This window comes from Rattus norvegicus, chromosome 2 (assembly GCF_036323735.1).
Source record: "Rattus norvegicus strain BN/NHsdMcwi chromosome 2, GRCr8, whole genome shotgun sequence".
NCBI classification, from domain to species: Eukaryota; Metazoa; Chordata; class Mammalia; order Rodentia; family Muridae; genus Rattus; species Rattus norvegicus.
Genome location: NC_086020.1, coordinates 187,105,804 through 187,128,855, shown reverse-complemented (window position 1 = coordinate 187,128,855; position 23,052 = coordinate 187,105,804). Strand labels below are relative to the sequence as shown.

Sequence of the window (23,052 nt, the reverse complement as noted above, 5' to 3'; positions counted from 1 at the left end):
ACAGCTGGGTAGGACTATTGGTTGCTTTTCTCCCTTGGCAGTTTTCATTGTACTTATGGTATTGTAAAAGTTACCTCAGGGATGAAGCTTTCAGATCAGATCCAGATCAGATCTTCCAAGTTCAAAGTGCGTGGTTCTTACCAAAGGCAACAACAATAGCCTGTATGTTTAGGGAGTCTTCTGAGTTTTCCTGACCTACAGCTCAAAAAGAGGTTTCTCATGCCTGGTACTAGGTTTTTGTTAGATAGTCCATGGCTCTTGAGGGGAGCATTGTTAGCCCAATGGCATAACTATATTTTACATGGATGGATGGATGCATGGATGGATGCATGGTAAGATGGATGGATGCATGGATGGATGGATGGATGGATTTGGATACATGGATGAATGGATGGATGAATGATAGGATGGGTGGTTGGATGGGATGGATGGGCAGGTGGATAGATGGGTGGACAGGATGGATCCATGGGAGGGTAGATTGATACACTTATGTGTTGTGTGTAATATTAGGTAATTATCAAATAGTGTTTCCTTAGGGCCTTCTCAAGAATCCTTAGTGCTGTTTATTCCTCCTCCCTCCCTTTCCTTCTGTGTTGACCTCTTCACGACTAAAGCCCATTTTTGCCAATTTTCCCTTTCACTTAAATGGAGAAAAACATGAAGCAGTCCCACTAAAATCAGGAATGAACTAGGACTGCCCATCATCCACTCTTTTTCAATATAGTTCAAGAAGCATTAGCCGGAGCAATAAGGCAAGAGAAGAAAATTAAAGGGATATAATTAGGAAAAGAAGAAGTCAAACTATTTCTATCTGCAGATGAAATATACTTAAGTGATCCCAAAAAGTCCACCACAGAACTCTAGAAATGATTAATATTTCAGCAAAGTGGCAGGATACAGAACCAACTTGTACAAATCAATAACTTTTCTATGTATGAAGAACAAATGCACTGAGAAAGAGATCACAGGCGCTGGTGCATTCACAGTAGCTTTAAGGAAAATAAGGTGCCCGGGGAATAAATATAACCAAGGAAGTGAAAGAGCTCCACAACAAAGCTTTCAGTCTCTGAAGAAGGAGATTGAGAAAGACACCAGAAAATGGGAAGGTGGCCCATGCTCACAGATCAGTAGAATTAACATTGTGACAATGACAGTTCTGACAAAAGCTATTGAGAGATTCATGCCATCCCAATCAAAAGTCCCCATCTCATTCTTCACAAAAATACTAAAAAACTATTTAAATTTTTATTTGGAACCACAAATGACCATAAACTGGTTTCATTGTAATATGGGAAAATATATTTATTTCCATTTTTTGTCTGCCTTAAAACTCATTCTATACAATGAATAATTTAAAAATTCTAAGAGTGTGTAAGCATCTTTTTCCAATGATAAAAGTGGATCTCATTTTTAATCTCTAAAAATAGCTGTCTAGTTAGCAGACATTTTATCATAAAAGAGTTTCTATAAGGCATTTGTCAAAAGAAGATGTATCTTGACATTTTTTCTTTCTTCTGCCCTAGATACTGTTCTTTGGATTCGGGTGGCTTTTCTTCATGCGCCAGTTGTTTAAGGACTATGAGGTGAGAAGAAACCAGTTATAATGGAACAAGAAAAATGATTCCATTTAAAAAAAGTATGTGTTCACTTCCTCAAATAGAAAACCTGTGCCAGTCATGGATGTGCAATCATGAAACTACACATGGGGGCTGGAGAAATGGCTCAGTGGTTAAGAGCACTGACTTCTCTTCCAGAGGTCCTGAGTTCAAATCCCAGCAACCACATGGTGGCTCACAACCATCTGTAATAGGATCCGATGCCCTCTTCTGGTGTCTGAAGATAGTGACAGTGTGCTCATATACATAAAATAAATAAATCTTAAAAAGAAAAGCTAAACACGGTGTTCTGACTTCACTAACAGATTGGTTGCTCTGTCTATTACTAACTTATAGCATGGATTTTTGAGACAGGATCTTGCTGTGTGACTCAGGCTGGCCTGGAACTTGCTGTGTAGCTCAGGCTGACCACTAACTCACAGCAGTCCTTCTGCTACAACCTCCCTAGTGGTGGCGTTACAGGCACACACCACCAGACCATACTAGTTTAGGTGATTTAAAAGCAAAAAGAGAAATCGCATGGTTAAGAGCAAGGAAGGTCATTCCTTAGGCATGTTCAGGCCATTCACCCATTACAGATGCATTTTTTGGGAGGAAGTTTAATTTCTAATACCTCAGAAGTTTCGATTTCAATTTACAATTGCCAGCCTTCAAGTTTAAGCTTCACCAGTTAGTTACTGGACACTTTGGGGCATTTCTAAGATGGTCTATATCAAACCTCCCGAGGAGTTTGGGGAGCTGTCTGGAAGAGCCCACAATTATAGAGGTTCTATTCTGCTCAGCACTGTAAGGCATCTCTGGAAAGTTCCAGAGCTGAGCACTGCAGTGTTGAAGAACTCCTTTTAACATTAGCATGCATGCAGATCCGTTTTCTTTTAATCATTGACATCGGGAGTCTAAGGACTGCCCATGGCCCTGTCATTTCATCCTTTTGTGCTTTAAATTCCCCAACCACAAGAAGATTCTGGAAAGAGGCAGCCATGATTAGAAAGTGCCGCCCGCTTCCATCATTTAACCCAAGTTCCTCTTTAAAGACTCAGAAGTCAACACAGGTTTTCTGACTTGTCATCAGAAGAGTAAGGAATTCCAGCAAGGACATGATGGCATGTGTGTGGCTTTTACAGGTTCGTCAGTATGTGGTGCAGGTGATCTTCTCCGTGACCTTTGCGTTTTCCTGCACCATGTTCGAGCTTATCATCTTTGAAATCTTGGGAGTTCTGAACAGCAGGTAAGTGCAAGTCCTGCATCCTTCCCGGACGTGAGCTGCTTTTCATTCACAGCTGAGGGTCACTGTAATATGTCATTTTAAACAGATGTTTTCAAAACATCCTCATGGTGGGAACTATCTACCGTGCATGTGGATGTCAGTCAGTCTCGGGCTTTGGCCCATGGTAATGGGTTTGGTGAAGACCACGAGTCTCCATGGAGAAACTGCCAGAGCATTAGCTCTGCAGAACCCACTGAGCCGGGGCTGCAGGAACCTCGGCCCTGGGCTTCACTCCTAGCTCTCCAATTCTCAGACTCTCTGACTGAATTCTGGTCTGACTCCAACTTGGCCTGCTACTTGAAAAACTCAAAATTCCTCAGCTGTCTAAGGGCCTCCGAGAAGACTGAGCTCTAGTTCCCCTGTGTAACTACTGTGGTTAATTTACACATGGTCAAGTGAGTATCCCTAGGGATGTCTTTTAAAATATCTTTTTAAAGTTACTCCTGTGGCCTGATGGTAGAGCCCTGCCTCTCTGACTTTCAGACTTGTTCTTTATCAATCCAGACCTTGTTTGGATGAGCTATGGAGAATGGACAAGTATTTTTTATGCCATTTGCTAAATTGCATTATCACAACATGGATGTCTTACTGCTCTGAGTAGAATTTAGCAAAGTTTTCTATGAAGGACCAGATGATAAGTGTTATAGGCTTTGTAAGCCATGGAGTGTCTACTCACATTCTGATCTGCCACTGTAAACAGAAGCAGTCATAGGTAGTGTGCAAACAATGGGCACAGCCCTGCCCCAGTGAAACGTCATTTGTAAAGATGGTTAGGTGCAGGGTTCTAGTTTACCGGCCACAGCGTGAGTGCTGCTGAAGTCTGTTTCTGCTTTTTCATTTTTCGGACAGGATTTGTTTAGGCTGAAACATGTCTGCACATACACCCATTTCTTATGCTGACCCAGCTGTAAACAGAACTGTGGACCTTGATCATGTGGTCTATCTTGGCATTCACTAGATTCAAAATAGTTTTCAGAAGAGAAACTTGGTTCTGAATGAGTATTCTTTTGACTTGCTTCTAAGTAAAGTATATGGCATTCTGATGAAATGTAGAGTGTTGTTTGGATCCTTTATTTTTTTTTTCCAAGAGAATATCACTTTATCTTCAGCTCAAAAGACCAGCTAAAGCATGTTTCAGCTTTTATTATGTGTGTGTTTTGCCTGCATGTTTGTGTCCATGTGTATGCCTGGTACCCAGGTTGGCCAAAAGAGGGCATCAGATCCTATGGTACTAGAGTGGCAGACATTTGTGAGCTGCTGTGTGGGTGCTGGAAACAGAACCAGGTCCTCTGTAAGAGCAGTAAGGGCTCGTAACCACTGAGCATCTCTCTAGCCTGTGATTGACCTTTAATTGTCAGTACAAGTATACTCGGATCAGACCTACTAGCATGTTCCAGAAGCCGGCTGAAGCTATGTGTAGTATCTTTCCCTTCTAGATCTTCTAACTGGGTTGATTCAGAGACCAAAAGCTGCCAATGCAAGCAAACAAATCTCTACTAAGTGCTTTGGGCTCCCTGGAGGCTCACTGTTACTTATGGGTTCTTTGTTCGTGATGCCTGCCATAAGGGGAAACAATAGGGCTAGACCTCTGTAACCCATGCAGGTTTCTTTGGGAAGGAGATCATCATTCAGGACGTTAAGTGAATCCTATGACGACTCTTTGGGGAAACTCATTATCTGGGTAATAAATTGGTGTAATTATGACCATTTTGACTTTTTTTTAAACAGACACTATGATTTATCTCTGTGATCAAATCATCTATTTAAAATAAATTATTAGTTGATTTAGAGCTAAATTTGTTTCCCACCTACAGCAAGTGTCCAGAACAACTATTTTTCCTTATTTCCTCAGTTTATTTACTTAGCGTGTGTTTTCTACATCCTAGTAGGCCACCCATCCATTTATCTATTTTTGTGTAACAAAGCTTGAGTTTAAATTCAATAACTTAAAAGGACACTATTGGAAATTAATAGCTCTCCCATGCACGGAGCCATATTGGATTTGGGCCTAGCCGCTTTTTGACTGCATGGTTCAAAGTGACTCTGGGCTGTTTGGCCACAGAGACTCACCCCGAAGATGACTGCCATAAATCTTAAGATTGTTGGATAAAGCCTCTCCCATGAATTTACGGCACAGGAGTATAACATTCAAGGGATGCCTAAGCTCGAGCAGATACCAGTTATCTCCTCAGTCAACACCCAGTGTCCACCACCTGACCTCATCGCCTGACTTCTTTGCCTCCAGCTATCACTGCCTATACCCTCATCTCCCCCTCCTTCATATTTCACAAAGGTCACTCCCCCTACCTGAAAGCCTTAAAAGCTGCAATGTTCATCCCAATAAACGAGACCTTGACAACAGAACTTTTGCTTGGTCTCCTTCTTCTCTTCACCCCCATTTTGGCCCACAGGTAGAAAGCCTCTTCGGGACCCTGAATAACTGGGTCCCTGCTGGCGGGGACACTCCCAAGGGCAGGAGAAGATTATTTCAAACCACCTATCTAATAAGGAATTTCTTTCTGAGACATATAAAGAGCTCTTACGATTCAGTGGTATAAACAACACAGTTACAATTAAAAAGTGTACGGAGGTCATAAAATACAATCCCCTGTAGTTGCCTGACATGCTTGAGGCTCTAGGTTCAATCCCAAGCTCCACAAAAGGAAAGAGGAGAATAAAGAATAAAGGGTCTGACTGAGCATTCGTCCGAAGAGGACAGACAGGTAGCCAATAAGGACATAAAAAAAATGGTTATTGTCATATACCATCAAAGAAACACTAGTCAAAACCGCAGTGCCGTAGTACTTCCACCAACATGGCGATGACCAAAAACCAGGTATTAGAGCAAAGAATGCTGGACTTTTCACATACTGCTCCCCAGTGCCACAGTGGCAGCGTTTCCAGAGATAACTACAGACTCAGCATGTGGCCCAGCCATTCCATTCCATCTCTGGGTGAGGAGAAATGAAGCATGGCTGTGTTACATGTAACACATGTTCATAGCATCACTGTTTATACACTCTAATAGTTTAAGGTTGAAACAACCAAATATATATTGGCTGCTTAATCAATGAATAATGGCATAATGTTACTCAACCATAAAAGGGGTGAACTATTGGTAGATGCTGTCACTTGGATGAAGCTTGCAAGCCCTCTGCTAAGGGAACAGCTAGTCATGACCTCAGACCACCTGTGATGGGTTCCATCATGTGAACTGTCCAAACCTCAGACCACCTATGATGGGTTCCATCATGTGAACTGTCTGAAGATGCCCACAGAGACAGACACTTCAGTTACTGACTTGAGCGCTTTCCTTGGACCGGGGAGATGGGGAACAATGGGGATGACTGGCAGTGGGTACAAGGTCTCTAGGGGGTCTTGCCTAAAATAATTAAAGACCATTGGAGGGGCTGGGGATTTAGCTCAGTGGTAGAGCGCTTACCTAGGAAGCGCAAGGCCCTGGGTTCGGTCCCCAGCTCCGAAAAAAAAGAACCAAAAAAAAAAAAAGACCATTGGAGTATACACTTCAAGCGAGTAAACTGTTTTTCCAAAAGCAAAAGTGCTACATTTTTACATTTATTTCATTTTTACTTATTTATTTTGAGATGGGGTCTCACTATGTAGCCCTGGCTGGCTTGGGTCTTATTATGTAGAAAGACTAGGCTGACCTCAAACTCAGAGAAATCTACCTGCCTCTGCCTCCTGGACACTGGGATTAAAGCTATGTGCCACTTTGCCCTATATAAAATTTAACAGAAAAAAATGTATTTTATAAATATTGGTGAAAGTTGTGCAAGTCAAATGGTAAGATCAAACTACAGAAGAATTTCTGAGTCTTTATTGCTCAGAATTACTATTAACATTTTCCCTTCTTTTTTATTTTAATTTTTTTTCCTATTGTCCCACCCTCTTTCCTATTTTAATTTTTATTACATTTATTTATTTATTGTGGAGAGGCACATAGAAGTCCCTGCCTGAATGAGGTCAGAGGACAACTTTCGGAAGTCAGTTTTCTCCTTCTGTCATGTGGGTCCCAGGAACCCAACTTAAGTCATCAGGCTTGGCAGCAGTGACCTTACACTGAACCATCTCGGCAGCCCTGTTTTGCTTTGGTTTTGAGACAAGATGTCATGTGTGAAGCCCGGGATGGCCTCAGGCTTAGTGTGTGGCAAAGGCCATCCCTGTGATCCTAGTGACTCTACCTTCAAAGTCCTAGAACTGTATGTGTTTAGGACTAAGTTCCTGTTGTTGTTGTTACGTTTAGAGTATATGTATGTTATCCTGTGAGCATGGCTGAAACATTAACATTCTTCTTTTTTTCTTAATGGAAATCTCAGGTCAAGGTGATTATGTACTATTCAGAAACTCATATATAGTTTGTTTTGCTGGGTTTGCTTTTCTTTTGGGAGACAAGGTTTCAATGATGTCACCTAAGCTGGCCTTGAGTTCAAAGTCCTATGTCCTCTTCCTAAATACTGGGATTATAAGCATGAGCCACCACAGGCACAAGTGTGTGTGTGTGTGTGTGTGTGTGTGTGTGTGTGTGTGTGTGTGTACAAATGTGTGCATATTATTTTAAGTCAGGGTATCTATTTGTAGCCCTACCTGTCCTAGAACTCACTAGATCAAGCTGGCCTCAAACTCAGAAAGATTCTCTTGCCTCTGCCTCTGAAGTGCTCAGATTAAAGGGAGCCTTTGGAATACAAAGAATGAGAGTTGCTGGCCTTCCCTGAAGATATTTTTGATGCTAATTTCAGCTCCCGTTACTTTCACTGGAAAATGAACCTGTGTGTCATTCTGCTCATCCTGGTTTTCATGGTTCCCTTCTACATTGGTTATTTTATCGTGAGTAACATCCAACTGTGTGAGTATTGTGCCTTCTTATGTCAGCATGCAGATCGGGCTGCATACTATTGGGAGTGGGTTATATACAACGTCATTTCTGTATTTCTTTTATACTAGTATCTGGGGGTGTTCAGAGCATCTTAAAGCAGTCTTCAAATGAATTCTGTCTGAAAGAGAGAATGTCTCCTGCCAGATTTATTTCTGCTTCTACTATAACATCTCCTTGAATTCAGTCCATATTATAATTTTAGCAATATTTTTCTAGTGATGGGGAAGGGGTTGGGGGGAGGAAAAAGAATATGATCAAAATCTATTTTATGAAGTTTTCAAAGAATAAAAACTATTTTTAAAGACTGAATAAGAGAAGAAATTCTTAACTAAAATATGAAATGTTCTACTTACACATAAAGGTTTTCTAATGGTAGTAAGAATGCTTTTCCAAGGAGTTGGGGATTTAGCTCAGTGGTAGAGCACTTGCCTAGCAAACGCAAGGCCCTGGGTTCAGTCCCCAGCTCCAAAAAAAAAAAAAAGAAAAAGAAAAAGAAAAAAAAAGAATGCTTTTCCAAGAATTATGTAGTCCCAGCATTTGCACATTAATTACACTCGTGTTTGTAATCAGCAAGCTGTGTAGTAGCTGTCCTCCCTAACAGTTGTTTCCCCTGTCTCAGTGCACAAACAGCGTCTGCTCTTTTCCTGTCTCTTATGGCTGACCTTTATGTACTTCTTCTGGAAGCTGGGAGATCCATTCCCCATACTCAGCCCAAAACATGGTGAGTAGAGCGGAAGTGGAAAGAAAGATTTTTTAGTTTTCTAATTTAAAAAATCATGATAACTTTTTAAACTTTTGGTTGTGGGAAATAGAGCAAGTTATTTCTCACAGAAGTATTTGACTTTGAAACAGAATGTTTCCTTCTTTCTAAGGGTATCAAATGCTAGTTTGGTTGCATAAGAATTACAGGGCATATTGAGTGCTGGTCAGCTCTGTTACTGTAACAAGAGTTAATCAGTTAAAAGGCAGGCATATTTAGCTCCCAGTTTTAGAGGTTTCAGTCAGTGATGCGCTGGTCTGTTGCAAGGCAGTGCATTATAATCAGAGTGGATGGCCAAGGAACATGGAAAAGGAAGGGGTGGGGCTGGGTGCCACTGCACTCTTCTAGAGCCTGCCTCCCTGACAGGCCCTATCTACTTTTTTCCTTTGACACTCATGGGTGGGTGTGCAGATGTCAAGGTACGAGTGTGGAGGTCCAAGGACATCTTGTAGGAGTCAGTTCTCCCTCTACCGTGTGTGTGGGTCCCAGGGCTCAAGCTTAGACTACTAGACCTGGCAGCAAGTGCTCTCACCCACTGAGCAGAGTCTCTGCCCAGCTGCCCACCGCTGCCACTGTTCACGTCTCATATGGGCATGTCAGCTGCTGAGACAAAGATCTGCGTCCTGGCTTCAAGAAAATCTGGGAATGAAAGAGCTTCATGCTTCCTAGATCCTGTAGTATGGGGGGAAGCTAGAAAAATATCGGAATGAGCTTAGTGGACCAGCATCTGCAGTCTGCCTCACCTCCCAGCACCCTACCGCATGGTATCTTGGATTTGGGGTGAAAATGCTTCCTTCATTTGGGTCAGAGGAAACATGTAGTTTTTCAAAGCACATAGCCATTCAGTGGATGGCTCAGTGGGCAAAGGTACGGCTGCCCAGCCTCATGGCCTGAGCTCCACCTCTGGGATCCACACAAGGAAGGGGACACTGACTCCTACGTGTTGTTCTCTAAGCACGTGTGTGCTGTGATACAAACACATGCAAACAAGTAAATTAATAAACTATTGTCTTAGTCAGGGTTTCTATTCCTGTACAAAACATCAGGGCCAAGAAGCAAGTTGGGGAGGAAAGGGTTTATTCAGCTTATATTTCCATGATGCTGTTCATCACCAAATGAAGTCGGGATTGGAACTCAAGCAGGTCAGGAAGCAGGAGCTGATGCAGAAGCCACAGAGGATGTTACTGTCTTATTTCCCCTGGCTTGCTCAGCCTGCTCTCTTATAGAACCCAAGACCACCTGCCCAGGGATGGCACCACCCACAATGGGCTGGGCCATCCCCCTTGATCACTAATTAAGAAAATGCCTCACAGCTGGGTCTCATGGAGGCATTTCCTCAATTGAGGCTCCTTTCTTTGTGATAACTCCAGCTTGTGTCAGATTGATACACAAAACCAGCCAGTACAAGTATTAAAAACAATTTTAATGGAAGCATATGTAGCATAACTAGTTTACTTAAAAATGAAATAGCAGTATATGTTTCAGCATCTCATATAATAAACCAACGTAAAGATCAGCAGCCTGCCAGTAATTAAAAATAAGCCTGTTGGCTGGAGAGATGGTGATTGAAAGCACTTGTTGCTCTTGCAGAGGACCTAGGTTTGGTTCCCAGCACCCATGTGATGGTTCACAACCATCCGTAACTCCAGTTCCAGGGGACTCCAGCTCTCTTCTGACCTCCACAGGTACCAGGCAAAATGTAGGCAAAATGCTCATACACATAACAAATAAATGACTCTAAACAAGAGTTGTAATGGGCTTTATAAGATACCGGATGATATTTTAAGCAATGTTTGCTTTGCGTCACACAGTTGGAAGCCTCTGTATATATTGCCCGTCATTAACATGCGTTGATGTTTTTAGGGATCTTGTCCATAGAGCAGCTCATCAGCCGGGTAGGTGTGATTGGGGTGACACTCATGGCTCTGCTTTCCGGATTCGGTGCTGTCAACTGCCCCTACACATACATGTCCTACTTCCTCAGGTAACACATACTTTATCTCCTTTCTTTTTCACTGTTACTGGAATATGTTTGTCTCATGTCTTTAACATCCACATATTAGATCTAGGACTGATTCTTTCTTCCTCTGCGTCTGTGGTGTTTATCTGAAGCCTTTCTAACAAGTCATTTTCTGTTTTCATTTTTCCGAAACAGCATTGCAGCAGGTACCCTGAGTTGGTTTTGAATTAGATTCTCTACCTTAATCCCCTGAACACTGGGATTATAGGCATGTGCCACCACATGTGGCTCATTTCTTTTTTATGTGGTGACTTTTATGTCCTTTGCATACACTCTTTAAATGCATCTATCCAGTAGACAAGAGTATGAACCGCTCCCAGCTGCAGGAACTTGGTTCCTCTTTGGCATCAGATAGTAGAAGACAGTGCCGATTTAAGCATCTTTTAAAATGTTTGTGTCTCTGAGTGTTTGTCCACATGTGCATGTGCATTATGTGTATGCCTGACTCCCACAAAAACATCAGCTGCTCTAGAACTGGAGGTAGAGACATGGGAGCCATCTGTGGGTTCTGGTTCTCCAGCAGTGGCCAGGACTCTTAACCCCAAGCCTTCTCTCTAGCCCAGTGGTTCTCCACGTTCCTGAAACTGCAGACTTTTAATACAGCTCCTCATCTTGTGGTGACCAGCAACCATGAGATTATGTACATTGCTACTGCATAACCATGCTTTGCCACTGTTTTGAATTGTAATATAAACGTATTTGGAGATAGACATTTGCCAAAGGGGGTCATGACCCACAGATTGAAAACTGCTGCTCTAGCCAATAAGCATATATTTTAAATGTATCTAAGTCAAAGCTAAGAAAGCCTGAACACAGGGTACTCTCTACTGCACTAGGACAACAGAAAAAAACAGCTATTTGGAGTTCATGTTTCTCCAGATAGCTTGTATGATGTCCAATGGTGGAACCCCAAAACATCACTAATTTCTTGCTCATTGCAGGAATGTGACTGACACGGATATCCTTGCCCTGGAACGGCGACTGCTGCAGACCATGGACATGATCATAAGCAAAAAGAAAAGGTGAGGCTGGCACCCTGTGGTCTCTGTAAAGCTGGTGGGGCCGCTTTCTTACTCGTTGTAGGGCGAGGTGCCACCAAGATTTACTCCCACCTCAGAGAAAGAGCAGTCTTACGTTCACTTTCTGAATTTCAACGTTTCTCTTTAAAGAGTTAGAATACTGTTTACCATTGGAGGTTTTTATATACATTTATTTAATGTCACTAAGCAGAGGACAAGGATATCCATCCTTTAAGGCTGTCCAACTTCCTGTAGGAGATTACCCATAGGAACACGAGTGACAGTTACATCACTGAAAAAACCCACCGTGTGGGTGACACCCCTTGCCCCAACCCTACAGCTTTGAGGCAGCTCTGTACTAAAGAGTATGCATGTAGATGGGTGCTCTCCCTCCCTCCCTCCCTCCCTCCCTCCCTCCCTCCCTCCCTCCCACTCCTCTCTCTCTCCCTCTCTCCTCTCTCTTCCTCTACTCCTCCATTCTCTCTTTCCCTCCCTCCTTTCCCTTCTTCCTCTCTCCCTCTCTCCTTCCAACAGTTGCTTCGCATTTCTGTCAACCTTATACAGGAGGGACTTGAGTCTTATATCTCCTGAAGTTCATGAACTCTGAGACTCTTCTACATTGGAATGTTTCAGTCTTTAAAAAAGCTACATAAAAGTCATCTAAAAGGTATTTCTCATCCATTTTTTCAAAGTGGCATTTTTATAGAAATCTGTGTCACAGTAGACCTACAAAGCCATCTGAAATCAGTTTATTTTCATTAGACTCTTTTGTCTATATCCTTTAATGCATCTTTGAACTAGGCCCTGTGTCTTTGTGCCCTTTTTCCTTATGTGTTAAAAAGATAAATAAATAAGCCAAGTGTGTTGGCACACAACAGTAAGCTTATACTTAGTGGAAGGGACAGCCGTAGACCTGGAATAACAAGGACGGCCCCAATTGACTGAGCAGTATGTGTCTCCATTTGTCTGTGTCTGTACTAACGTAGGAAAGGTAGACATCTGGCTGTACATTTATTTTGCCTGCAAATATGTTACTTATATTCTGTACATTTCTATAGAAATGTAAGTTATTTTTTTAATAAAGACTATTTGATAGTGAAATATCGATATATATGAATTATATTATTTTTGTCCCCAAGGTTGTTCTCCCTTTTGTGATCTTTCTTCTATTAATGAAAAGACACAGCTGACATTTAAGGTAGAATCAGACCTGAGGCTGTTGTAGACAGATCCTCCTGCCCATCTTATGCTACTTGTGGTTAGGAATTGGCTCTGACTCAGGCACACCACCACCCAGTTCTTGTCTGGTCAGGATCAAGGGTGGTTTGGGTCCTATAAGAGTCACTTGACTAGATAGGCTCTCAGAGGAATTGGTCTCCCAGCTGGACTTGATTGACACAGTCTCCTAGTGGTGCTAACAAGACATATAAACCAGCACTGGAGCCTCCCAGTTAGCACAGCATAGAATAGCCCATAGCTGGGAGGAGTGGTGACCAGACCTATTTTAGATTTCAGCACAGTGGCCTGCAAGAACAGTACTGTTGTGGACAAAATGGGGCAGAGTGGAGTATACACGGGACCTAGGAGGAAAACGCCTTAACCTCTACCTCGAGTCAGGTGCTGCTGGGCTGTCCTTTAAACTGATCCGGATGGGGACAAAATGCATTCTGAGTAAATTTAAGAACCAGTCCTCAAGCTTTCAGTTAGCCGTGGAGGAAACTTGTAGGGCAGGCCGTGAGAGTTGAGCAACGGCTTCTACCGAGGGTCTGAAAGATGAGCATTTGGAGTCACGGGGAAATGAACATACGCAGGTAAAAAACAAAATAACTGCTAGAACTTTCTGAATTGTCTAAGTTGTTCCACGGTGTTCAGATTAGCAGAGTACCTGGGGATCAGACAGAAGGCGTTGAAATCCCAGGATGCTAGAGGGCCAAGATCCACAATTTGTCTTACTTTGACACACAACAGCATGTGTACACAGGAAGCACCAAAGAGCCCATGGAGACGCCTATGACTGATTGGCATGTGCTTCTTAGGTTTGCAGGGTTTTCTGCCTTTGAGTGGCTGCCCCAGGTGAGTGGATGCTGGGCACACTCTCGTGACAGAAAGGGAAGCCTTCTGGAGGGAGGTGTCAGAAGGTAGAGCTCAGGAGTGGCGTGGGGATCAGAAGTTTAGCAGAGTTCCCATAAGGAGAAAAACCCCAGCGAGTGAGTCCTAAAGTGTGGCTACACAATCAGGTGATGTCCTTAGTTAAGCACTGACTTCACGGAGGCTCTGGGAGGCCATAGAGCAGCCAGCTAAAGGAGCAGCAGCTCAGAGGTGGACCTGTGCAGAAACATTAGCTGCTGCAGGTGCCATGGACCTTCAGCAGGAACCTAGGTGGGCTAGCTGCCTTGCAGGTACACTCCACAATACTCTGAGGAGGAAGATTCCACAGTCACACTTATCTGTCTATCCATCCAAAACTCCAACTTGGCTGTGAAGAAATGAAACTCTTAAGATTTCAGCATACAAATCAGGCAATAGAAACCAACTCCATTTTCGATTCTTGATCTTAGAGCATAAGTCATTGGAGTTCTGTTCAGGAAATTTTCCCCTGTGCCTGTGTTCAAGACTCTTCCCCCACTTTCTCTTCTATTAGTTTCAGTGTATCTGGTTTGATGTAGAGGTCCTTGATCCACTTGGACTTAAGCTTTGTACAGGGTGATAAGAATGGATCGATTTGCATTCTTTTACATGCTGTCCACCAGTTGAACCAGCACCATTTGTTGAAAATGCTGTCTTTTTCCATTGGATGGTTTTAGCTCCTTGGTCAAAGATCAAGTGACCATAGGTGTATGGGTTCATTTCCGGGTCTTCAGTTCTATTCCATTGATCTACCTGCCTCTCTCTGTACCAATACCATACAGTTTTTATCATTGTTGCTCTGTAGTATAGCTGGAAGTCAGGGATGGTGATTCCCCCAGAAGTTCTTTTATTGTTGAGCATAGCTTTCACTATCCTGGGTTTTTTGCTTTTCCAAATGAATCTGCAAATTGCTCTTTCTAACTCTGTGAAGAATTGGAATTTTGATGGGGATTGCATTGAATCTGTAGATTGGTTTCAGCAAAATGGCCATCTTTACTATATTAATCCTGACAGGCCATGAGCTTGGGAGTTCTTTCCATCTTTTGAGATCTTCTTCAATTTCTTTCTTCAGAGACTTGAAGTTCTTGCCATACAGATCTTTCAATTGCTTGGTTAGAGTCACACCAAGGTATTTTATATTATTTGTGGCTATTGTGAAGGGTATCGTTTCCCTAATTTCTTTCTCAGACCATTTATCCTTTGAGTCTGATTTGTTTGAGTTAATTTTATATCCAGCCACTTTGCTGAAGTTGTTTATCAGCTGTAGGAGTTCTCTGGTGGAACTTTTGGGGTCACTTAATTATACTATCATATCATCTGCAAATAGTGACATTTTGACTTCTTCCTTTCCAATTTGTATCCCTTTGACCTCTTTTTGTTGTCAATTGCTCTGGCTAGGCTATATTGAATAAGTAGAGAGAGAGTGGGCAGCCTTGTCTAGTCCCTGATTTTAGTGGGATTGCTTCAAGTTTCTCTCCATTTAGTTTGATGTTGGCTACTGGTTTGCTGTATATGGCTTTTACTATGTTTAGATATGGGCCTTGAATTCCTCATCTTTCCAAGACTTTTATCATGAAGGAATGTTGAATTTGGGAATGCATCCCATATGTTGCCACCAAACCCAGTCACTATTGCTGATGCCTGGGTGCTTGCTGACAGGAGCCAGATATGGGTGTCTCTTGAGAGGCTCTGCCAGAGCCCTTCTAATAGAGATGAGGACGGTTATAGCTAACCATTGGACTGAACAAGGGGACTCAAATGGAGGAGTTAGAGAAAAGACTGAAGGGGTTTGTAACACCATAGGAAGAACAACAATATCAACCAACCAGACCCCACCAGAGCTCCCAGGGACTAAACCACCAACCAATGAGTACACATGGAGGGACCCATGACTCCAGCCACATATGTGGCAGAGGATGGTACTGTCCAGCATCAATAGGAGGAAAAGCCCTTGGTCCTGTGAAGGCTTGTTTCCCCAGTGTAGGGTAATGCCAGGGCGTTGAAGTTGGAGTGGGAGGGTGGGAATGAGAGCATCCTCGTAGAAGCAGGGGGGAGGGAGGAGGGTATAGGAGAGTGGAAAAGAGGATAACATTTGAAATGTAAATACATAAAATATCCAAGAAAAATAAAATTATGTTAAAAAGAAAGAAACTAACTACAACTATCAGATGGTAGTGCTACACACTTTTAATCCCAGCAGCTAGGAGGCAGGGGCAAGTATCTGATCTCTGAGTTGGAGACCAGCCTGTCCTACAGAGTGAGTTTCCAGAACAGTCAGGGCTACATACAGAAGCATTATCTCAGAAAACCAAAAAAGAAAAAAGAAACCAACTCCAAATGGGTTCAGATGATAAAAACCATAGCCAGTGCAGCACTGGGAGTGTGGACCTTGCACCTCACTGGGCAGCACAGTAGAGCTGACACTGGTAGTGGTGGGGTCAGGGGAGGGGGTGTAAGCTGGTCCCAAGGGCGTAAGAGTAGGAGAGCTGGCCCTGCCCCTTGCCAGCTGTGGTGATGGGTGAGCCAGCCGGAACAGCAGGAGATCTTACCCTGCTGGTCTGGGTGCAGGCTCAGCTACCAGCCAGGCCCAGATTCAGGGCCACCCCAACATCTACTCATCTATGAACTGCTGGAGCACATGAAAAGGTTAGTCCTGCAGATCCAGAGCTGCGGGCCTCCATGACACAGGGCAACAATAGGATGTCCAGGAGGAGTCCTGGTGAGGATCCAGGATTGATGTGTAGAGGCCTGATCAGACCATTGGCTCATTACAGTGAACATTTGCAAGTGAAGATGTGTGGACAAAAGGGTATACTGTGGGACACACTGACACACTATACTTCCCACAATGAGATTATTTTTTTTCCTTTTGGGAGGTAGGTTGCAAGGCAGAGGGCAGGTCAGGGGAGGGGGATGGGGAGATGAGTGGGATTGGGGTGCATGATATGAAACTCACAAAGAATAAAAAATTAAATTTAGAAAAAGAGTAAAAGGAGAAAATAAACTTAAGTCAGATTAGGTTCCCCCTGAGACAGTGCTGAGAAACCCCAAGGCCAGACTGTAGCAATCCCTCTACCATGATGCTGACTTGAATAGATCATGGCATATTTCTTCAAAGACTGTCTCTATCCAGGCCTGCTGCTCTCAGGGCTGTGAATCCCTGGGTAGTTTTCATCCAGGTTCCTTGCTTCTCAGAGCTAGTTCCAGGACCAGCCCTGTCCTGAGAACAGTCAAACATCAGATGGTTTCATCCTGGCCTTGAAGAGGGCTGCAAAAATAGCATTTCTAACTGAAACCTATTCAGAACGGCTCAGCCTTCCCCCCACTAACTTTTATATAGTGTTTTGCCATCAATTGTATCCCGAAATGTTTGCGAAGTGCCTGCCAGATATCTGCTCCATGCTAGGTACCAATTCTCTATTCTACAGAACTGGCCTCCTACTAGGCCAGACAGTAAAAGAGATAAGAGGAAAAAAAATATAACCAAGACTGGAACACATAGAGACATTCAAAGGGATGAAAGGAAGCATGATGTTAATTAATAAAAGAAATAAGGAGTTACAACAAAACACAAACTCAAAACCAGTCCAGTGGCAATGGGTATTTACTAAGTGATCCAGAAAGTAAATCCACAGACCTTTCCCGCCTCCAAAAAGCCCCAAATCTGAGTCCCAGTATGTAGAAAGATGAATTCAAAACAGACCCTGAACTTAGATATAAAGGGTAAACCTACTGAACTTTTAGGGAATCTTTGAGACCTAGAGCTAGGCAAAAAATAGAATTCCCAGAATACAGTTGAGACAACAGAATATGAGTACACTGGACTCCACCAAAAGTAAAGCCTGCTTTGCAGAGGAGTGTGTAAAGAGAGGAAGGACAAGCTGTAGACAGGGAGGAAGCAGGGGATCCGAGCCCCTCTTCTGGATCCCACAGACACACAGGCACATGCGCACACACAGGGCACATAACCTTTTAATGGTGCCGTGAAGTGCTGGTCGGTAAAGATGCAGATGTGGAGTGGTAGAGTGAGTAGAACGCAGTCTAGCTCTCCTTAAAAACTAAATGCCAGTGTCCAACCCTGAAATTATACTGGGTGTTTATGCAAAGAAGGGAAATTTTCATTTTCACAGGAAAATGGTTACAGAAATTTTTTTTATCAGCTTTATTCATGGAAGCCCCAAATTAAAGATAGCTTTTCATGGGTGAGTGGTTAAAAACACTGTTACAGCCATGCTGTGGACTACTATTTACAAATAAAAATGAACAAGCTACTAATTCACACAACAGCCTGAACCTTGGGTTTAGTGGAAAGAAAACCTTCACGGAAAGCATAAACACTGCCAAATCGGAATCATGTGCACGTCTGAAAATGACACTGAACACATGGAGGACAGATTAGTGGTTACTACGGGTTGGGGAATTGTTGGCAGGCAAGTAGTGGACTATCCATGGGCAAAATGGAGGTCCTTTTAGTGATGGAGATGTCGTAAGTGCTTGAATGTCGATATCCTGTTTCAGGAGAGTGGAAATCTGGTAAAGAATACATGGACTCTACTTAAAACCATATGTGAGTGCACATTAGCTCTAAAATTCAGAGTCCCAGTGGGCTGGAGTGTACAGTGAATTTAATAGTCTAGCTAGCCATATTAAGAAAAAAAATACAATCCTGGTATTTTATTTACGAGCTGGAAGCCTAACTTGGGCAGGTTTTGAGCTATTCTAACGTATATTCCAGTCATCTGTCCCTTGTTACTTGTGTTTCTCCAGGCCATGTGCTCATGGTGCATCTCCTTCTATGGCGGTCTCCTCCTTTTTGTCTCCCTCTTCCTCTTCCTCTCCTTCCCCTCTTCCTCCTCTTCCTCTTCACCCTCCTGTCTCTCCAAAGACTCCTTACTCAATTCTCAAGTCCCACAGTAGGTTTATCTCCCTACTGTCCTACAGGCTCTAGCCTTTTGTTAACCAATTAACGTTAAATTGGGGAGCAGGGTTCTCATAGCATCACTTGTGTCTGTGAGGATTTGCTTGTGCAGGGGAGGGGTAACCAGATCTTGGGCCAGTATTTAGCATTTGAACACAAAGCAGCATCAGCCCAATCCCCAGAACTGGTGAAATGGTTCTGCAGGTAAAGTGCTACACACACACACACACACACACACACACACACACACACACACACACACCACCACCACCACCACCACCACAACAACAACAACAACAACAGGCATGTGTGCGCGCGCACACAAATAATAAATTTTTAAATGGCTAAGCTAGAAATAAGAACCATAAAACAATAGGTGACATGTCTAACGAAGGGTAGAGTGCCTACATTAACAACACATGTGCTAAACTTGGGATGGTACAGGATTAGTGTGGCCCCTGCAAGAGATAACGTGAAACCTCGTGAAGTGTTTCCTAGTCCTTAAAGAGCAGACATGTTCAGCCTCTTCCCTCCATGCTTCTGCCAGGCCTCGGTCGCCTGCTGTGGTTTTCCTATTAGGATTTGGGGGCTAGGGGGTGTTCTAAGGGGTGGTTTTGGAGTTGGTTTTTTTGTTGTTGTTTTTTGTTTTGGGGGGTTGTTTTGGTTTGGTTTTTTTGGTTTTTCAAGACAAGGTTGGCTCCTCTGTGTAACAACAGCACTGACTGTCCTAGAACTTGCTCTGTAGACCAGGCTAACCTCAAACTCACAGAGCTCTACCTGCCTCTACCTCCCAAGTGCTGGGATTAAAGGCGTGTGCCAGCATCACCCAGCTGTGTTAGGAATCTCTAAATGACATCCAAACATCCAGCCCATAGCAAATAACTTTTTCCTTGTTACAAGATGATCTTAGGAAGAAGGGGCAGTAGGAAAATGGAAGGTGAATGGCTACTGCTTGTGTATTCGAATGTGTTGTAAAGCGCGTCTCAGAAAGTTAGCTGCCAGTGTCTTAAGCCTGTGTCTGTTTGTCTGTAGCTTATCTGCCAAGAGCAAATCTGGCTGAAAGTTAGATGATTAAAATCAAAAGTGAAAGTAAAATTGTCCAAAACCGGGGTAATTTGTCTGTATCCAGCCAACTTTCACTTCTGGTTATTCTGTCTGTCTGCTGAGAGACAGCATGATGCCTCCCTCTCACCTTCACATAGGCAGCCAGTGCCACCCCACAGCCTTTAGATATTGACAAGGATGATAGAAATGGCTTCTGTGCTCCCCGCTGAGCTGCCCTGCCGGTAATCCCAGGTGTTGAGCCAAAGTAAACTATGAGCTGCGTAGCCCAGAACCTCTCACATGCTAGTCCCACGTTCCCATTAGAAACTGACAAGAATCATGGATCTGAGCCTTTCCTTGGTTCTTTTTTACATCTTCCCAAAATGCCAACTCTTAGTCAGGGTTTCTATTCCTGCACAAACATCATGACCAAAAAGCAAGTTGGGGAGGAAAGGGTTTATTCAGCTTACACTTCCACATTGCTGTTCATCACCAAAGGAAGTCAGGACTGGAACTCAAGCAGGTCAGGAAGAAGGAGCTGATGCAGAGGCCATGGAGGGATGTTACTTACTGGCTTGCTTCCCCTGGCTTGTTCAGCTTGCTCTCTTATAGAACCCAAGACTACCTGCCCAGGGACAGCACTGCCCATAATGGACTGGGTCCTCCCCTCTTGATCACTAATTGAGAAAATGCCTTACAGCTGGGTCTCATGGAGGCATTTCCTCAACCGAGGCTCCTTTCACTGTGATAACTCCAGCTTGTGTCAAGTTGACACACAAAACCAGCTATTACACCGACTTGTAGGCAGTGTGTCAGGAAAGGCAGCTCAAGCTTGGGGCTGTTTGACTTGTACCTTATCCAGTAAACTGTTTCAGTCACCAAAATGAACATACCTGACACTCCTTGTTATGAATGGCCTTTTAACTGATGCTTTAAAAATTTAGCCCACAGAAATGCCATCTGGCCCTTGGTCGCCTGGTACCATTTGTCCCAGACATGACACCAGTGCTGCTGCTTCCTCATTCCCATTTTTATCTCTTTTCACCCAAAAATGTCCACCATGAATCTCACTATGTCACTGAGTGCTCCACAGATAGAGGGTAGGAAAGAGTGCTGCCACTGTGTCACCTTGCCCAGCACTGGCTTGTGACAGTCACAGCAAGAGGTGAACCACAATGAGTGAAGGCCCTTCTGTGTGTGAATTTCCTTCCTGTTTCCTTTCTGTGGTCTGCTGCGTCTTGTGTTCCTCCTCTGCACCTGGTTCTTTAGCTAGAATTGTTAGCCACTCCATTTGTCCCTTCAGTGGTATTAGCACATGGCAAGGACAGGTGACAGTGTTATTTCATTAATCTTTACAACCCCAGAGTGAGAAAGTAAACTGTGGGTCTCTCAGCTTCCGGGTGGCAGAGCCAGACCTCAAGTGCATTGCCTACTCCTTATTCTGTCCAACCCCCCCCTCCCCAGGCCATGTCCCCTCTGGAAATGTCTCCTGTGTAACTCCTGAACCAGTGGTGACGCAGCTATGACACAGGGCGGTGCTGAGCTGAGGCTACAAGTCAGACTTCCTTGCTCAGGCTTCTGTTCTTTATTGCAGGATGGCGGTGACCCGGAGAACAATGTTCCAGAGGGGGGATGTGCAGAACAAGCCATCGGGACTCTGGGGCATGCTGAAGAGTGTCACTGCCTCGGCCCCAGGAAGTGAAAGTATCCTTTGTCTTCTTGACTCTACTCCTCCACTCTGCATCAGGGGCGGAATAAAAAGTAATGGCGAGTTAGTCCCCTCTGGGGTGCCTGTCATCTTTCCTACACTTGTACCTAACCGTGGAAGCATTGTCTCCGAGCTAGGGCGAACCTATCAGGTCATTCTTTCCACTTCACAGATGAGAAAATAGACCCAGAGAGGTGAAGTCGCATGGTGGTTTGTGGCAAATGTAGGAGCAGAACTATGGCCTCAGATTCATAACTTGTTCCGCGTGCTGTTCTGTCACCCGCAGATGGGAGACCACAGAGCACAGCGGTTGTTCATGTGTGTGGTGGTAAAGTTCCATTCCTAACCCAGTTAGTGCCACACAGATTTCAAGTAGCTCCAAGTCCCCTTTAGAACACGCAGGGCAACCCAGTTAGTGGAACGTTCCTGGGCCCAGGCTTGGAGGTCGACTCGTTCCCATATGGAGAAAATGGAGTCCGTGTGCTTCACCCCCTCCTCCCCACAGATTCTTAGGTCAGACCGTGGGCTGAGGTAAGATGAAGGATGCAAACTATTAAGGTAGATCATGACACCATTCTAATGTGGCCGCAGATAAGAATCAGACAGAGAAAGCCAGGTGACTGTAGCAGAGAGGAAAATGAGTCATAGAGACTGGAGAGACGCCTCAGGGGCTAGGAGAGGGGGCTGCTCTTGCAGAGGACTTGAATTCAGTTCCCAGCACACGTATCACGTGACCCACACCCACTCTAGTTCCAGGGAGATCCAAAGCCTCTGCCTTCGGAGGGCACCTGCACACATGCATATGCTGCCCACACACTGACAGACAGACAGCTCAAAGTAAAATCAACCTTTTCTCTGAAGAAAACAGGTAACCCTGCAGCACTTGTTCTGTCTCCTGTCTCCAGGGTCTAAGTGACAGGACTTAGCCTAACCTGTTAAGAGCAGCTCAGTCCTCAGGGGACAGACAGACACTGCTGAGTGCCTTCAGCCTTGCTGACATGATAGCCACTGTTGAGGGGAGGAGCTAAAGGAGGGGACACTTGTTAGTTCACAGAGAGAGGAAGATGTGAATTACTGGGACTGTCTCTCTTACTGTCTTTATTACTTTAAAACTCATAAAACCCCAAGTGTGGACTGGTATAACAAGGTATCGGGGAGCTTTTTCGCCCTCTGAGCTGGCCCTTCTTTAATGGGGGAACAGTGACACTGCTCACTGAGGTATGGAAGTGGAAACGCAGGGCCTCGTGGAGGCAGACAGCATTACACACCCACGCTTACTACATGTATGATGGCTTGGAGCACGTTGTTTAACATCCAAGCCTCTGTCCTTGTTTGAGAAATGGGTTACAGCTGTCTTGTGGGAATGTGGGAGTGTGAAGAAGATAAAAAGAAGGCAGTTGCCTAAAGGCCAGCCGGTGAGACTCCGTGACCACAGTGCTGTGCAGTTTCCCGGTACAAAATCTCTCAGGTAGCAGGAAACTGCTCAATTGTGGGTCGTGGTGTATACACTATTTGAAGACTCGGACTGAATTTGACACGGATAAATAAAGGAAAACGCTAGCTGTGAGAGCATCTGTCTGAGACACCAGCTGGCAGATGCCTGTGGGGTGATCCTTCAACCTGTGTCAGCCTGGGACCGCTGCCCTGAAGCAGCACTACTGGTTGAGGTGGGAATAAAA

At 44.1% G+C, this 23,052-nt stretch overlaps 1 protein-coding gene across 1 annotated transcript in view; it reads left to right on the top strand.

Moving 5' to 3' along the window:
* Gpr89b (G protein-coupled receptor 89B) overlaps positions 1 to 23,052 on the top strand; it is a 37,422-nt gene that overhangs the window by 5,536 nt on the left and 8,834 nt on the right. Inside the window, exons 2-8 of the mRNA NM_001139486.1 lie at positions 1,524 to 1,583; positions 2,741 to 2,844; positions 7,641 to 7,747; positions 8,397 to 8,498; positions 10,401 to 10,521; positions 11,499 to 11,579; positions 21,260 to 21,369. Of these exons, the coding sequence (NP_001132958.1) occupies positions 1,524 to 1,583; positions 2,741 to 2,844; positions 7,641 to 7,747; positions 8,397 to 8,498; positions 10,401 to 10,521; positions 11,499 to 11,579; positions 21,260 to 21,369 (685 nt within the window). The remainder of the gene's footprint in view (positions 1 to 1,523; positions 1,584 to 2,740; positions 2,845 to 7,640; positions 7,748 to 8,396; positions 8,499 to 10,400; positions 10,522 to 11,498; positions 11,580 to 21,259; positions 21,370 to 23,052) is intronic.